Below are 17,766 nucleotides of genomic sequence, written 5' to 3'. Positions count from 1 at the left end.
TTCACACCTCAAGCAAAGTCTTCTCTTTGTCCCCATATAGCAATGATTTACACTTCTAACTTTATTTTATATTACTTTATTGAGAGGAGCAGTTTTCAGCTGTGATATTCATCTGGCACAGGAACGATATGCCAAGGCTTTCTGCTGTCCACCCTGCAATGAAGACCCTTCCAATGACAACAATACCTAACTTTCCTTCTGGGTAGAGACCTGAATAAGCCACACAAATGAACATTTAACCTATAAATATTACAAAAATGAAGGTGCTAAATACAGGGAGAATCCCGTGAGCAGAAGACAGCAGCCACCGAAGAAATCTTTCTACTTCTTTGCATGGCCAGCCATGTGTTTCTTGATTTTCTTTTTTCTCCTTTTTCTCATTTAATCTGCATCATTTGTCTTTTTTAATAACCACAATATTGTTGTTACTTATTTCTAGTTACAGACAAGGAGAAACATGAAAAGCCAGAAAAACCTGAAAAGAAAGCACCTTCTAAAGGTAATGCTGATTATTATTAGCTGTAGTACAGTTTTAGATTTTTAGTGCTTTTTCAGTTTGGGAGAATGTGGAGATGAGTATTTAAAGCATATAGCTCTTCTAGTCCGTGCTGTATATTCTGTGGTCCCTCTCACTTTTTCTTGAGCAGGTCTTAATCAGCTCCTGACCAAAATCTTGCACAGCACATATTTCTTGCTTAGTTCACTTGTTTCAATGCACAGAGGTAGTTATGAATCATTCTTCTGCAGCTAAAGAATGAGCCTATGACTATAATATGTGCATTCCTTGACTTTTCTCCTCCACAATTAGTTTCAGTAATTTGCCTGCAAAGAAGGCTTTCTTTTGTGTATCAGTTTTCAATCTGGTGCAGACCTGAGTGTGACAGTGTTTACCTTCAGCCTATGTCTTCCATCATATCCAAAAATAGATTCTTGTTCTCTTGCCTTTATTTTTCACAATAACCTTTTCATTTCAGTACATGATTTGGACTGTACTCTATGATGGAAGTAGCCTTGGTTAAGATTTATATATCTACTAATTATCACATATATTCTGAAGCAATATCATGTGTGAGGGGTGGGTTTCAGTATTCTTTTGTCTGATAATTCCATCTTTAGCCATGCTTCGACAGGGTGGATTTAAAAATCCAGTCAGCTGGCTCTGCCATGCCATTTTTTAAGACTAATATTTATTATTACTTGGCATTTGAATGTTTTTGTGCTGCAGTTTTCCTTTTTTTCTCTCTCTTTTATATGCTTTGCTTTTTGAAAACCAAATATTCCCATAACAAAGTTAGGTTCTAATCTTTGTCTCTTCTTACTTTTACTCAAATAAGAGTTAAATCCTGAAAAAAATGTGATATATCTTAATATCAGTCTGTTACTGCACTCAAATTAAGCTGCTGATGATGAGACACATGAATTAATTAGGTTTTGTTTGAAGCTGCTCAGACAATATAAATTCAAATGTACAAATCAAACTTTATTGGACTCAACCTTCTTCTAAGGAAAAATGTGAAAACAAGGTGGGAGTAAGGAAAGAAAAAACTGGAACAAAGACGTAAGTAGAAAAGGCAGCCATTTTCCAGTCTCTCTTTAAAAGAGGTATTTGATCAGTTCTTCTACTTTCAGTATATAACCTGAAAGCTTAGGATTTTTTTTTTTAAGTGGTATCACGCTGAAGTAAACTGGAAAAAATAAATGCCCACACAGTCTGTGTAGTCTTGAAAAGCTTCAGAGAATTCTAGAGATATTCCTAAGGAACAGCTAGTCTATTTATCCATTTATCTTCTGCCAGCTAAGCAAAACATCACTCAGAGCTCTAATGTATTTAATAGCAGCCATGACTCCAGTCACTAGCTAGTAAATTTTATGAAGAATTAATCTTCTTGGCCCTTTGGCCACTTGAGTAGCTAAGGAGATTTGCTGCTGCTATGACATGTAGACCTGCTACCCTGTCTAGAATCGTTCTGATGCATTATCAGTCCCTGTGGGTGAACTTAATGCACTAGTGCACTCGTTGCCTTAAGTGCTTCCCAAGGCTCATTTATGCCTGCAGTGTCCTGAGCTATCCATTGCCGGGCTAACTTCCATTTTGTCTGAGGTCTGCTCTGAAGTGGATCAGCCACCAACAGTGCTGAGGGGCCATTTCAACAGGATGGAGTCCCTGGGAAATGAGGACACACAGGTCGAGGCCAATTTTGAGGGACAGACATACTGTGGGAGCTGTGGGTACTTTCCCCACAGCCAGGAGACTTTCTTTGTGCTCAATAAACAGTCCTAGGCTATTTCTTCAGCCCCTGCTAAAGGCTCCAGAGACTTCAGAGATATGAATGCTATTTAAAGATGACATCTAAGAAACTGCTGTCTAAACAAAACCCATCTAGATATCAGCTATGGTTCATGTAGGCAGTAATTCCAGACTGGAATTCAGTAAGAGAGAATGCTACTCTTATATAGCTGTCACTTGAAAGAAGTGTAATTAGTTTTCCAGGCTGTTTTGTTACTGCAAAATATGTCTGGATGGCAACCAAGAAAGGAAGGAAAGAAGTCCCCAAATAAACTTTTGATAGTCTTTCTGGGTCATAGCAGTGCATGTTTACACAGGGTATCCTGTGCAGACATGAACTCACTCTGGCTTGGCTCTGCACTGAGCAGGCTTGTGGCTGTACTTGTATGACAATGAGCCCAAGCTAAGAAAAACCCTTTTCTTGAAGACTAATGTAGTCACACAGCTTTCTCTTGGCTTGAGCGCAAAAAGAACAAGACCATGTCTGCTCAGAGCTTGAGCAGAACCAGTTTGTGTCCCATGAAATATACAGTATAAACACTCCTCAAAAAGTTTCAGATCTGTGTCACTGCCTTGTCTTTTGGTTGGGTGATTCTCAATAGAGATTTTGAAGCCTTTTGCTCTAGTGTGTGAACCTGAGAAAAAGCAGACGAAGAGAAAAAGCAAACATGAAGAAATGTGAAACTTCCAGGGATGTTGTTGTGTTTTAGCAATATTTTCAGATTCTTTTTTTTCCTCTAACATATAATTGTACTCATTTTCAGCAATTCAAAAAGAAAAAGCAGAAAGACATGAAAAAGTTGAAAAGAAAGCTCCTCCCAAAGGTATTTATAAATTTATATTACATTTTTTGCCAGAGTTTATATTAAAATCCATAAGCTTTATTTTATGTGAGAATAGAATGTGTAGAAAAATCAACTGCATGACTATGATGATGAAATAAAATGTCTTTAGAACATTGAGGAGTCAGTTCTATACATGGTTCCTTTATAAACTTTGTGAAATTTCAAAGGTGAGAATAAAAACAAACATACAAATGACTATTGTCCTGAAAAAGAAGTTGGGCTATCTGTAAGCGATATGACCTACATATTTTCACTATATGTATTTAATGAAATCTTCCTTTCATTAGGCAGCAATGCATTTGGTTGTGTCGGAATTGTCCGTTATAAGAATACCTGTATTCTGTTTTAGAATAGATAGAACAGGTTCAGTTCACCTACTTAAAATCAGTCTAATCAGACCAGTGGCTTAATACAAATAGAAGTCCAGACTCTTTCAGAAGGCATGGACTCTGTAGCACTGATTGGAGTTTTCCCCAAGAATGGAGACGTTTAGACCTATCATGAGAACCAAGAACAAACTTGTAAACATTAAACAGATTAGTTTAAAGGAGTTTCGGGGCTGGTTTAAGGGTACTGTTAGATTTTCCACTGAAGTGAACTATAAACACTCACACAGTCAACAGCCATATCTCAGCCAAGAAAAAGTAGATGATACCTAAGAGTAGAAGGAATAGAGCTGGTGCCACCAACTTCTGTTTAGCTCCAGCCAATGATTTTTATAGCCTGGTTATTCTGCTCTGAAATCTTCTCTCTACTGAACGGCTCATCATGAATTGGCCTGTATCAGACAAGGCTTTGAAACTGAGGAATTGATATGGAGTGAGACTCAAAGAATCAAGACCTCCTTGGGCCCAGATCTAGAACCCGTATCATAAACGTGACCTTTAGAAATATTCATGCTTCAAATTGACTATACTTATAGCTTACAGCAGAGTTTGGATCTTGATCTCTGGCATTTAAAGTTAATCAAATTTAGCTTGGAAGTACCATATCTGCTTGTATAAAGGCCAACATTTATCACTTTAGTTTCTACTGTAAAAATTAGTATATTGTTATTAGATATATTTATTATTATTTACCATAGCCTATTTCTTTCTTTGTATCAGTGAAATCCTTGGTACAGGTCTGAAGACAGAACATGCTCGTACCTAATATTTGGGGGGGGTTTTGTTTTTGTCAGACCTAAGCAAGGTGTTAATGATGAAGAAATACTCATTAACAATAGCACAAGATAGAACAAAGGGTATTGAGAGTTTGGAGGGAATGGAGGGGAGAAAAATGACACTGAAAGTTTTTTCTTTATTACTTGCAGAGGAAAAGAAAGTAAAGAGCACCAAAGTGGAAGCAAAAGTTAAAAAGGAAGTGAAGGATGGAAAAGGTGAAGCAAAGATGGCTGAGAAACTCAAGCAGGCAGAGACTAAAACAACAGAAGTTGGGCTAATAAAGGCCAAACCAAAAGTTAAGGAGGAGAAAGCACTTCAAACTGTAACTAAATCGGAAAAGAAAGGTAAACAAATCCTGGAGGAAACAGATGAAGATCTTAAAAAGGTAGTAGGAAAGAAGCAGAGAGAATGAAGTTAAAGCTGACAAGGACCAAAGTCCACCCATGAAAAAGAAAAGTGCAGTACAAATAAATTCCAGATGAATCTCAGATCACTAAAAGGAAACTATCCAGATTAAAATAAGATTAATCTAAATAACCAGAATATTCTAACTGTTTGTCATGGCTAAAAATCCATTTTCAGTTTGAATCCTTCTTTACTGAGAACCAGTGTCTCTTCAGATAAGACAGAGTATCGATGGATTTGCACAGTGGAATTTTATATAGAGTATTAATGGTAATGTTATTTTCGAAAATAAGGACTTTCAATGATCTGTTGGGAAATATGTTTTCTTTCAACATCTGCTTAACAATGCTTAAAATAGTGTATGAACGGGAACGTATCATTTGGATTACATCAGACTGTATAAGGCACTGTCATGTTTTGTACGACATAGTGAAAATGCCTGATGTAATTTGATGCGATTAGCTTCCAAATTTCTATTAAAGGAAAGAAATGCCATTGCCCTTGTGGAAGAAAGAAATCAAGTGCTAAAACAAGGAATCAATATGCATCAAAACTAAATGTAGATGTTAATTCCACATACCTCTCTGTCAGAATCAGCCCAGATTATTCCACACACTAACTGCACTGAATTCCTGATTTCCCTGTGGCTATTCCATGGAGTTAGGTACAATTTTGTGTATGAGTGAGGGTAGCAGAATCTGGCTTTCTGTAACAACTGCCACACTGCAGGCACGGGATTATTCTGACGTTAATAGAGGCAGCTCAGCATTGCGTGGCACACCTATCTAATCTTTTCAGCTGGGAGCCACAGATAAATCGTTATGCCTGAGCGTCAAAGCAGCCATCCCTGCTTCAATGTCTGAATCTGCCTGGGTAGATTCACTCAGAATTTCATAGCCATCAGCTCTGAACCCCTTAAGGGTTACCTAAATTATGTTTCTAAAAATCTGAAGTGAGAGATTTTGAGGCATGGTCCCCTTTCTCATGTGCATAATGTGGTGAGCCAGTATTTTTTAACATTTATTTATATTCTAGTTAATTTTAGTTTGCACATGAAATACTGGAGGCTTTGAGGCATAAAATCAAAGCAGAATCTTTCATTCTGATTGCTCTGACCAAGCATAAAGTTCAGCAAACTTTTGGGCTCCTCTTGAGAGGTGCAAATCTCTCTCAGTTTTTGTTTGCTATGACAAGGTTTCCCTGCACAGTGGGATCCACTCCATACTATAAAGAATAAGCGTCTCAAAAAGCAAAGGTCTGCAGATGAAGCAATTTACTTCCTGACAGCAAAATATTTTAAGTAAATAGGGGTGAAAGATTACAGAAAGCAATAGAGAGGTTCTATTCTTTTTCTTTTAACTGACAAATATTAGCAAAACGATCCATCTTTAAGTCAAATATTAACAGACCACTTTGTAAGTCTGCTTTTAGAGTGTGACCCCAATGACTGTGCACTGAATTGAGGCAGGTGAAAGTGGCAATGAACAGCTGGAGTGGAGGAAGGAAGGAGCCTCTTAAGCTGCCTTTATCACTGGAGATGTGGTTACACACGCTCAGTGAAAGCTGCCTTTCTGAGTTTTGCCATTCCTTTTTCCATCATAATTTGCTGCCGCCCAACTGGATACTCTCAGAAAAATCAGTTCTGTATTTCTGACTAACTATGACCCAAGGTGGACATAATTTTTAAGTTGATATTGATGTGCCAAAATGTCTTGATCCTGCAGTACCTACTTTTCCTTGCTCAAGGGAGTGCTTCTGTCAGTTTTTGTGCAACAGTATAAAGTAAGTAACAGTAATCATTGGAGTGTTGTTATGATCTTCATCATTCCTTAAGCAAATTGATATTAAAAAGTATAGGTCATCTTCTGGGGTAAATCAGATGAGGTCCCATGACACAGAAAGATCTGGTTTTATCAATAAGGATCTAATCCCAAACTTTGAAATGATTTATTAGTACTCAGCTGAATATCTGTACTGGTATACATTTATAAGGTGAAAATGGTAGTGCAAAATTCTTTTTTTAATGAGAGCGTTTAAAATAAAATGAATTTTTAGCCATGAAGAGACATTTGGAAAATCATACTTATTTAAAATCCCTTAGGCTTGAATCTTTTGCTGATTAGCAGAATTCCCATGGTTTTCAATGGGATGTTACTATGCACCTTATTATTCATATACAGTTGAAATGCTATTTTTGTTATCCAGAGTTTAACATTCTGCTTTTTATATATATATATAAATTCCAATTTTCAGGGGTTAAGTTACTAAAAAAAATACTATGGGGAGAGGATTAATATATATGCTTTTCCCTAGGAGATATTAAGAATACAGCCTCTTTTTTAAGTTTATTCAGATTACATTGCTATAAAGAAATAGTGCATCCTGGTTTGTATTCCTATGATAAAAAAAAAGGATTATTTTAATATCAATGAAATGCTGTGAGCCCTCAGGCCATGTCTATAACAGAAGCCACACAGGGCCAGGGTGCAGGCTTATGCACTGTGCTGTTATTGTATATTGTCCATACTGTTTATGCTCTCTGCCATAGTTTTATCCCAGGCCATCGAGCAGTTTCCCATACAATGCCTGAGAACTGCCCTGGGACTTTTCCCAAAGGGAAGCGTGTATGATGCCAGCTTGTTTAGGCAGGAAAGGGATAAGGACAATTCAGCTGTATGGACAAGAGCTGTGCCCCACCATATGCTCTCTGGGCTAAGGAATTGACCTTGTCTCATTTTACCTATATTTTACATATACAGACGTAGCCTGACTGGCTCACTGAGGCCCTGTTTGCAGGTGCGATGAACGCAGCTCTTTGCTGGCTTCAGTGGGTTTAGATGGGCTTAGTGAGAGTACATATTTGTATGTATTTGTTTTCTTATACATACACTTCTACTTTTTTTCAGAAAGTTAGCACATTTCATAGAGTTAGGGCAAATATTACAGCCAAATTCTTTAAATTCCTTAAGGATAGAATCCAAGACTGGAGCCAACCAGAATGACAAGTTCTGAGTTCCCACACATGAATGTAGAAACTATTGTGAATAGTCATTGAAAGTTTCAAAAGCAGTGTTTATAGTTACATCCCTGTGTATGTCTTGGCAAGTTTGACCCAAATTTTACAATACTGACTAGAAATCTTTTACCCTTGCCACCTCAGTAACATGCAAAAACTGCATGGGCTCCTAGGGGCAAGAAGAAACAATTAATGTCTGCTGAGCTTGTAAATCCCCTCTTAATTTCTGCAACTCCATGGGAAATCATTACTCCTGAAAGCTGCATTTCTCCACCAAAGGACTTTCATGGCACTGAGCATAACAGAATGGCAATTCTATAAATGCTTCAGTATCAGCTAGTACTGTGGCTCTAGTGAAATATATAACAAAGCAAATACAATGAATGTTATATACTTGGGAAGATAATTTTTCATTTAAATGAAATGGTTGTGCTATTTTTTAAACTTTTAACTATTTCAAAATCTGCATAATTTTGTTTTGAGATTGGCAAAGAAAACATTACTGGCTTTGTACATAATAGGAGGTAGATACAAAGTGAGGTAGAGAGAAAGATGTAACTTTTGTAGCCTAGGAAGTATGGGGCAAGAGTCTTAGACAGATGGGTGCGTATGCTTAATCAAAGGTCCATTCTGAACCAACTAGCTAACCAGTGTTGGCATTTAGTTATCAACATCAACTTTCAAAGTTAACTTCCCTTGGAGTCCATTGGCACAAGTTTTTTCTGGTCAACTGGGGAGTCCGTATAGCAATGCAATTATGTTGCACTGGGTTACAGCTGGTAACTTTTCTTCACCCTTCTTAGTGATAGAAATCTTGCCTGTTTACTGCCTATTTATAGAAGAAATCAATAGACAATCAACTTTTGTGAAATCAGAGTTACATTTAGATTCAGAAGCTTTAATTTCTGAATATCATAGTTTTAATATATATATACAGATATAATATATATATATTTGTAAAGATTAGGTTCTGGAATATGATTCTGTAGTGAAATGATAAAATTTGGTGGAAAATCTCATTGCTACAGATGTATAAGTACATAGAGCTCTTTTCATATTCCTATTCAATAAACATACGTATTGATTATACTGTTAAAAAATATTAACAAAATATAGTGATATAAAAGTTAATCAAATTTCTCTATCACCTGACTGAGAATATTTAAAATGGACTTTCAAGGATGTGAAAAAATCATTGGGATCTACGGCCAGGCAGCAGTTTGCACAGTAGCTGTGCTGGGAATCAGGACATATGCCAAAACTGAGGCTGCACATTGCTGACCTGGGCCGCACACTGTACCCTGCAGCCTGCAAGAGCTGGTAGCTCTCAGGCACCTGTAGCTCCAAAGTCCTTAACTGAGAGGCTTGGATAACATCCGGACATTAAAATGTCATTTTCTGAACATGTGAATTACTTTGAGGCTAGAAAAAACAAAATTCTGAGTAAATATAGCAACAGTATCCCAGAATGTGTATTTGTACTGCAAAGCTTTATCTTCACTGTTAAATAGAAACAAAATTTTAAATTTACTTTCTCCATTACTCTTTTTTCCTTTTTGCTCTGTTAGATCAATATGCATTCTGTCGCTATGTGATTGACATGTTTGCACAAGGGGATTTTTATCCAGGTACTTTCCTACATCACTGAACTCTGTTCTAATACCCTTCCGTTTTCCTGAGAGTTTCTGCTCTTTTATGCATTAAAAGTGTGCTTTGTATTGTTGAAAGATCTCACAAGTGCAACAAAGGGTGTGCAAATAGTTTTAATAAAGCATAAGAGCTAATGGCTGTATTATTAAAGCTTTTAATTTTCTGTCTACAATGCATGTATTAAAATTAAGGTTATGTTGCAAGTAGAGTCAATGGAAGGCTATAAAAACTGCTAAAATACTCCAAGCTTCTTTTGACTGAGATGCAGGAGGAAGGAGTAAAAGCTTTTTTTTTTTTTCTCACAAATAGAAAATCTTAACCCCAGAATACTTAAAGAATAGAAGCACCATTATTGCTCTTAATTTACAAAATCTCTTAGCTGATCTATCACTTCTGTGCTTTATCTTCCCTCTTTCCACATCTCCATGCTCGTCTACTCAAACATACACACTTAATTCTTTGCCAAAAAGAAACTAGAGCTAGTGATGATGAGTGAGCACTGACTCATAACATTGTCAATGAAATCTACCCTGACCTTATTTAATTGACATTCTTCTGAAATCGTGGTACAAATCATCCAGTATAAGAGGAGATATTGTAGAGAGGACATAATCCTAGGAATGATAGGCAATGATATTTATGAAAACAGTCAAGGATAGAATATTCATGGGGATGTATCCTAAGCATTTTAAGCTTTGTTTAGTCCATTATTTGATCAAGAACTTCTGTGCTAGTTTTCTTTTGAATTGGATGTATTTTCTCATTTCTACCTTGTAGTTTCGGTCCTTTCTTGAACTATCCAGGTCCAGTCAGAGCTAGGAAGCCACATGAGGAGAGGGGGATTTGAAGGGAGAGGGTTTTACATTGCCTTTCCTCAAAGAATGAAACTGGAGAGGTAAGCAGTTCTCATGAAAAGAGAACAAATATATCACCTCTAGGACATTTAAAGAAAGTAGTTCTAAATGGATGGAATGGTCTTAGTCTAGGCTCAGAGTGGCAGAAAGGTTAGCAAAACCTTCCAGAGGCCTTTAGTTGCACTTTCATTTAAAAAATAAAACCCTATACCAGTTGTGATTCACCTAGTTTCCAGTTTTTTTCTGTTTCTGTTTCTTCAGTTTTGACCTTCCCAGGCACAAGGATATGGGAAGAATCATGAAGGGGAGCAGGGAGAGAGAGTGAAGAGAGATAGTGTGTTGAAGAAGGAAGAGATAGAGAGTTGAATTTCAGAAGACAAGAGACATGTCTGTCTGCTCTTGCCTCGCCATGTTTGCCTTGTGTCATTTCAATGTGCTATGACAGACTCGTGTCAAGAAACCATGGGATAAACATAGCTGAATAACTGCTTAATGGTCAGCTGGCTTGGGTGAACATCTGGTGCTATAGCTCAAAGTCCCAGAAAGTTGAACTAAGTTATGAAGCAGCTTAAATAATTTGATTTGTAGGTGAAAAGAGAGAGGCCATCCTCCTAGCCTAGGGTCTCCAAAAGTCTAACAGTGGCTTCACCTGTAAATCAACTTTTGACTTCCTAAATAATTTTTTTACATCTGAAGTTGAATTCTGTGGATGGCTGTTATGATGGAGCCTGAAATATACTGGTGAGAGGTAAAATAAAATACTGTGTGCAAAACAAGCTTTAATCAATGCACAATCTGTGAAAAGCTGTGCTGAAACATCCAGATCATGTCTCTGAGCAGCAAGATAAAGGCCAGGTGTGCCCAGCTCTGTGCTTTTCATAAAAACTGTTGAGGAGAGGGCTACCAAATATTGCTTGGTTAGTGTTTGTTATTGTCTGTCTCAGACAACATGCTCATTTCGCAGTTGCCTTTGTGAACTGGAGTGTTATTTTTATTCATTTTCTTGGATAGATAAGTGTGGGAAAACACCAGCACGCTAAGTCCTTTTAATAACTCTAATATCCAGTTAGCTTTAAAATCTGCTATATTTTATCCCTTCATCAGTTCATATATTTTATGGTAAGCTACATTGTCCTAAGAGAGCTGAGTGCAATTCAGCTAAGGAAATTTAATTGCAGTCATCCTGACACTGTAATACTTTCTGTGAATCCCAATACTACCATTTGTGAAAGAAGAGAAAAAAATACAATTTTTCTCACAGAAAATTCTATCACATAGATGTGTTGGCTATTTGCAGGATGTATTCAATATTTATACCAAATATCTTGAGATTAGTATGAGCGGTGTCCCATAAATTAAATTCCTTAGACAGAATACATTTACTTAGGTTTATAATATCAGTAATAACAATAGCATTCAGCGTTTATTATTTGATATTAGTTTTGGAGTATCGTGTTAGTGAAAAATACATATTCATTACTGGCAAGATTGGACGATTTTAGATTTATATAAATTTTATGCAAGAGTATCTAGCAAAGTAGACCCTTTAACACAGCATTTTATAGTGACCAAATAAACATAATTGAAACCCAGATTCTTGTATTCCATGTATTAAATATTTGTTCAAAATACATCAATTATACATCTCCATAGTCACCTGACCAATCCACCAGAGGCTAATTAATGCTTTTGTTTTGATTTTAATAAATGAGGTCAAAATGTTATTCATTTACCCAAAGTTTTGTCAGACTACTGGAGACTTAGCTTTAAAAAATGAATGAAAAGTATGTACACTGTACATGGTGAATCCACAGAAGAGAGAATTCTTGCTAAACTGCTTCACAAAGCATTAGCTGGTTTCCTTGTTTCTCTGGCCAGCATTGATCCCTGACAGTGATCAGTTTCATGCAGATCCTCCTGATACTCTAATTATATCAATATCAATATCAATTGACTTCTGAGACTTCTATTTAATTTTGTATGAAAAAGAAAAGTATCCCTGGTTCACAACCCTTTACAGTGGAGGTCTAGCCATAACCTCAAATAGGTTTTGGTGGACAAGAAGTCCATTTTGTGAATTTCATGACTGCAACATTGACCTACCTTAGATTATTCTGAGAGACTTTTAGAGATAAGCTTCTTGAGCTCTACTGTATACTGTATAAAAATTGCTTTCTGATTTTACTCGATGAAGCATGGAGCTTGAGAAAACTTCTGACTTTCTGCCTAATATGCATGTGATAAGTGACTATTTACTAGAGAGAATGCTGAATGACCTTTTCTCCAAAAGACAGACTTTCTGATATTACTTATCATAGCTTATGGCTACTCCGTCCAAATATGGGAATTACAGTCTCAGCATCAACAGATTTCTTTGTCCAATATGAAAATACTTCTTTTGGCTGCCTACAAAAGAAGAATGAATAGACAATTTTGCCAAAGTTAATTTTTCAAGTTTCATTTCTAAAACTTTAACACCTAAAGAAGAAGGTTTGTTTCTCAAAAGATGTTCAGATACATTCATTCTAACTGACACCTCTGTTATTCTACCAGAGCAGGTACTCCTGAGGTTCAAGATAGCCTTTCTGAAACAGAAGGCCACTGACTTTCTTTTGTATGATTTCATGATAATAGCCTACTGCTTGCAGTTGATAATCTATCTGATATTCCTGAATTTTGTTCTGAGTAATGTTTATAGTGTTTATTCATATTTTTATTTTATATATTTAGGAGAAAATGTTTAATTTGATTTTTATAATTTTTTTTTTTGCCCTTAGACAGTTTCAAATCCTCACCCACGTAGAAGGGATTTCAGACACACTAGCTGGTCACTCCTTTAGCATGTAGCATATGCTTTTCTGAGTTAACTGGATGTGCTCTACTTTCCTCCTCTGGTGCCATCGTCTTGTTTCACCACCATGCTCTCCTGCTCCCCCTGCAATTTTTGCCAGTTTGCTTTGCCAAGAAGAGTAGAAATGACATTTCCTGAGCTACGCTGGAGGATCAACAAGTTGTTCCAATTAAGGGCTTTTTTTGCAGCTACCTAAAAAAGTGAATCCTTGCATGTCTCTCTTTTTGCATGGCCACCTCAGCATATGGTTGTGCATGCTGCATACTGCTGAATTAAGAGCAATGTGTTTGGTCCCAGTGTGGCACCCTTGTTTTCCACAGTCATACTGTATATTTATGATCTGGTTTTGTTTTCATTTTGATGACTTGGAAGTTTATTTCGGGTGCATACTTTTCCTGTGTTCTAGTTTTGGTTACACAACTTGAATTTCACAGTATCGTCGACACACTAATGGTTGGTCATTACAGTTACCTGACTGACCACTAAAGTAGCTGTAAATCAGGGTACACAAATTTGACATTAGTGTCAATTTGGCATATTTCCAAAATCTTTGCAGTGAGGCATCCAGTTACCCTGTGGAGCTTGAACCGCTACATAACTGTCTCCAGCAATGGCTGGACTGCAGTGGATTATGGCCATACCTTTTCTTCATATGTTTATTGTGTATTTCCATGCCTGAGGCAAAATAGCAAAGTGGTGTAGTCTTGCTAAACTTACACTGTTCAGAAAATATTTGCACTGGAGAAACTCATCAAGATTGCTGGCACATTTACACTGCAGGAATGTATCCTATACAGTCCACAAAGCAGTTATCCCACCTTCTGATTAAAAAAATCTTTGAAGCTTCACCGTATGCACATACGCTCATGAAAAAGCAGTTTTATGACAATTAAGAAATTCAGGCAAAATGTGGTCAGAGTCCATTGGGAATCCTACAGTCTGCTTGGTCCCAGGAAAAGGTGGCAGACTGAATGCCCTCCATTTCTACAATTTTTGTGTAGGAATTGTCTCTTGATTTTCCATTTGTCAAGGGGTATTCAGTGAAAGAGCAGGGGTTATTTCTGTTACACAAATGCAGTTTATGAATTCCAAGACAGTGTCAATATTTAATATCTATAAAGATTCATAGAGATACTGGTAGAAAAATACATCATTATTTTAAGAAAGATCATGGAAGCGTATTGCTGTATAAGATCTGAGAGCTTTAAGGGCCTAATTTTGAAAGTAAGAATGCCCGCATTTGTCCTGGGTGGGCTGTAGCACTGGAGTCCAGTACTTGCTCTTTGCTGTTCTAATAGCAAAACTCTTTAAGCTCTTGAACTATTTTTAAGTATCACTCCTACCTGATTAAAAACTAGACTGTGTTTTGGATATACCAATGACAGGGCCTAATTTTTTCCATCTTGTTACACCAGATTTACAGGGGGACAACTTTGATACCAGTGTAGTTTCTCTGGGAATATATTTGATGTAATGCAATACAAAAATCAGGCATAACAAATAAAAAACAACCTGCTATTTGCTTCTTGTTCGGTGAAATTCAGCATGAAAAACTGTGGGCAAACTTACAGGCTTTCATGGCAGACAGAGAACTCCAGAGAATTTTTTTTTTTTCTCACTGAAGAGGTGCTTTCTGATGCTGCTTACTCAATAACCCTCTCCTCTAGAATAGAAAACAAGCAAATCAGCTGCTTTAGCAAAATGTTAAAGGCAGAGTTTGGGAGCTGTAAAACTTTTCCAGTTTTAATTTTTAAATAGGAAAAGATACCTAAGAACTAATCAGTTATCTCCCTCTGGGATCAGTACTGTAACCCCAAATTTGCAGAGACTCATCTGGATTCATCTTCAGAGCCAAGTAGCTAATCGTGTATCAGATTATGAAAACATTGTTCATATGATGAAATACTTGTTGGCACATTTGCTTTCACTGATGACATAAATGGAGAAGATTCAAAAACAGGAGCATTTACTCCTCTAGTAATTTTCTGGGAGAGTTCTGAGTACTTTTAAGATGGTCTGAAAGGAAAGAAGTAATAAAGAGTAATATTAAATTGCATGTCTGAGAAACTGAAAATTGTTTTAATCACTGAATAATTTGTAACTAATTTATTAATGAGCAAGGCTTGCAATAGTTTCAGCTGTCATTCGGAGTCTAAATATTGCTTCTTTACTTTTCTATTCAGTTATGCAAAACCATATGAGAAGACATCCAGTGATGTCATTTTGCTTAGGTTCTTGTCTCTGACTCGTCTCTCATCCCAAAAGCTGTGTCTGTTTGGGCAAACTCTGAGATGACATTGATCTCTTAATGGGGGCATTATCAGCACACAATCCTGACACCATCCCACAGAGGCGAAACAGCTATCCATTATTCCCTGTTTATATCATCCCACTGTGAATTGGAGCCAGATGCTGGCACACTAAGCTGCATCTGTCAACGCTCTTATGGCACTTTATTGTAACTTTGCCAAGAAAATTTAAAAAGACTTTCACTGTCTCAGAAGCCACTACCCAGGGAATGCTTGGCATTCTGCTTCTGTAAAGAGGAACTGATCTCTTTCTTTAAAGCCAACCTGAAGAATTAGATGCAAAGCAGAGGGCCAACATTTTTTTTGGTGTAAATCAGGATAACTCCTTGATTTCAATAGCGGTAAACCAATCTAAGCTAGGGAGGCATGTAGACCAGACTAAGAAAAACATTATCACATTTTTATTATTATTATTTCATATTATAACAATTTCATATAGTTCCAGTAACCAAATTTCAAAAAAAAGGATCATTTCAAAAGGTTCAGAAAGAAAAAGAAAGTTAATTGAACTGTGAAACATCATTACAAGACTCAATCATTTTAGTCTTGAAAGTAAAGATGGAAAGTTAAGTGCCAAAAAATTGAGGTAATAATAAGCAAATCAATTTTAATATTAAAAAGAAAAAAAAATTAGACTGTTACCTTGTAATGTAATTATTACATTTAAGGACTCATTGACATCATTGTTTTCCAATTAGAATTGTTAATACAAATGCTGATGGTCTTTCAAGAAGGTTAAAAAATGGAAGCACTCTTCAGGACTCAGGATCATATTCAGAGGGGAATTCAATATGAAAAATACCAGCAGACTAATTATGATTTAAGCAAAAAGTAGTTTTATCCATGAGGAAAAGTTGGAAAGAAAACAAAACAGAAACCTAAAAAAACGTTACAAACATCAACTTACAAGAGCATATATTTCTTTCTTAGAACTCGGATGGATTCCAGTATGGAAAAAATATAGTTCCTAAAAGAAAGATCCCCATTTTCAAGTTTAGATTTATTATGGGTTAGAAATCAGTAGACCACAAAAGAACTCGAAACAATGATTATGTATATTACATACTTTGCTGACAGTATCTGCATTTGGAACACAAGCAGATTTAGCTATTTATAGGGACCAGACACAATTGCCAATAATATTGAGATTGCATTATAAGCTGGGAAAAAAGACAGAAGCCAGCTGCATACAGCTCTGCCAAACTTCAGCTGGTAGGGTTCAAAATCAGCCATGCCAAGTCACTCTGCCAATAAGGTTGATTAATTTATGCAGAAGTTTTGAACCATTTCCAGCACTTAGAAAGATACTGCGTTAACCATTTAAATATTTGTCTCCTTCAGTCCTCTTTCAAATGTTTTAGGTGTTCCTAAACTACCTTACAGTAGGACTAGCTAAAAGGCTTGACTAATTTGTTCACAGGTTGGAACATCTGGTCAGCAACATCTGGTCAGCAAGTAGCAGAGTCAGAAAGAGTTTAGGATTATCTGCACAGATCCGTGTGCACATACCTCTTCATTCTGGCATATTTCTAATGTTGGAGAACAAGCTAGACCTATGGAAGGATTTCAGCATTGTAACACCAGGTACTACAGAATCCTTATTTAAGCACTTCTTAACCTAATGGTCTCTGCAGTCCTTAACCAGGTGCTTAAATTCCTTACACAGTGCCTGATAATCCATAAATGTCATCAGGGAGCTGCTTAAGCCAGCCAAGTGGGACATGTCTTAAGCCCTAACCATTTCAGGGAACTAGGACCCCTAATGGGTTGCAAGCAATCATCTGTCTTTGATTAGAAATAAGAACCCTCAATTCTCTCCTTCAGTAAAAGCCCAGGTAATACATCTCTAGCATATATATTTCTAAAATTATAGGTGAGCTAATGAATCCATTATCTTTACAATATACTCCTGAAACTGCCTTAGGGAAGTTATCTCCACGTGACAGTCTCTCTCAACTTGAATAGCAAGGAAAATATCTGGGATCAATATAAATGTGCCTTTAAACACCTTCTTAAGCTGAATATGCTGAAACAGCATGAAAAAGGAAGACTGTACATTGAAGTGCTTCCAGTTTTCCTTTGAGCCTATTTAGAACTTTTTATTAACAAGGCAAAACATATAGCTCCATTATGGGACTGAGAGAAGTTACTTTCTTCACCCAAATACAGATTCACTGTTGTGCCTGATGGCAAAGGATGAAGCTCAGTCTTAACCACAGAAATGGTACCTGGTCATGACACCACACAGATAATAAGAGCAAAGACAGGATCTACAAACACTTTGAAAAGATATGTTCTGTTTCTGTCTGGAAACATTTCCAACTTAGCAATAATTCCTCACCTCTTCTGTTGCAAGAACATGCAATTCAGAGGACAGAAAAGCGGT

General features: G+C 36.7%; 1 protein-coding gene across 1 annotated transcript in view; it reads left to right on the top strand.

Annotated features, from left to right (window-relative positions):
* The window catches only part of TRDN (triadin), a 232,219-nt gene that overhangs the window by 72,514 nt on the left and 141,939 nt on the right, over positions 1 to 17,766 (top strand). The window contains exons 9-12 of the mRNA XM_064508938.1: positions 440 to 499; positions 3,052 to 3,111; positions 4,445 to 4,639; positions 9,285 to 9,344. Of these exons, the coding sequence (XP_064365008.1) occupies positions 440 to 499; positions 3,052 to 3,111; positions 4,445 to 4,639; positions 9,285 to 9,344 (375 nt within the window). The remainder of the gene's footprint in view (positions 1 to 439; positions 500 to 3,051; positions 3,112 to 4,444; positions 4,640 to 9,284; positions 9,345 to 17,766) is intronic.

Source organism: Dromaius novaehollandiae, chromosome 3, assembly GCF_036370855.1.
Source record: "Dromaius novaehollandiae isolate bDroNov1 chromosome 3, bDroNov1.hap1, whole genome shotgun sequence".
In the NCBI taxonomy this organism is placed as follows: Eukaryota; Metazoa; Chordata; class Aves; order Casuariiformes; family Dromaiidae; genus Dromaius; species Dromaius novaehollandiae.
Note: the sequence above shows the minus strand (reverse complement) of the source record. Positions and strands in the feature narration are given on the sequence as shown.